The following is a 609-nucleotide window of genomic DNA, read 5'->3' as shown; positions in this document are numbered from 1 at the left end:
CAGCTCCTAGAACCAGCACCACCACTGTGGAGACAACACGCACCACCAGTGTGGAGACAACCAGCCCATCCACAGCTCCTAGAACCAGCACCACCACTGTGGAGACAACACGCACCACCAGTGTGGAGACAACCAGCCCATCCACAGCTCCTAGAACCAGCACCACCACTGTGGAGACAACACGCACCACCAGTGTGGAGACAACCAGCCCATCCACAGCTCCTACAACCAGCACCACCACTGTGGAGACAACTGGCCCAACCACAGCTGTTACCACCAGCACCACCATTGTGGAGACAACCGGCACAACCTCAGCTCCTACAGGAAGCACAATCTCTGTGCAGACATCCAGCCGAACCTCAGCTCCTACAACCAGCACCCGCACTGTGGAGACAACCAGCCCATCCACAGTTCCTACAACCAGCACCACCACTGTGGAGACAACCACTGCGGAGACAAACAGCCCAACCACAGGTCCTACAATTCGCACCACCACTGAGGAGAAAACCAGCCCATCCACAGCTCCTAGAACCAGCACCACCACTGCGGAGCCAACCAGCACAAGCAGAGGTCCTACAATTAGCACCACCACTGTGGAGACAACCACTG

The 609-nt window shown here is 57.1% G+C and overlaps 1 protein-coding gene across 1 annotated transcript in view; it reads left to right on the top strand.

The window, feature by feature from the left end:
* The window catches only part of MUC5AC (mucin 5AC, oligomeric mucus/gel-forming), a 46,344-nt gene that overhangs the window by 23,795 nt on the left and 21,940 nt on the right, over positions 1 to 609 (top strand). The window contains exons 35-36 of the mRNA XM_055079564.1: positions 11 to 98; positions 194 to 434. Of these exons, the coding sequence (XP_054935539.1) occupies positions 11 to 98; positions 194 to 434 (329 nt within the window). The remainder of the gene's footprint in view (positions 1 to 10; positions 99 to 193; positions 435 to 609) is intronic.

This window comes from Physeter macrocephalus, chromosome 18 (genome assembly GCF_002837175.3).
Source record: "Physeter macrocephalus isolate SW-GA chromosome 18, ASM283717v5, whole genome shotgun sequence".
NCBI lineage: Eukaryota > Metazoa > Chordata > Mammalia > Artiodactyla > Physeteridae > Physeter > Physeter macrocephalus.
Note: the sequence above shows the minus strand (reverse complement) of the source record. Positions and strands in the feature narration are given on the sequence as shown.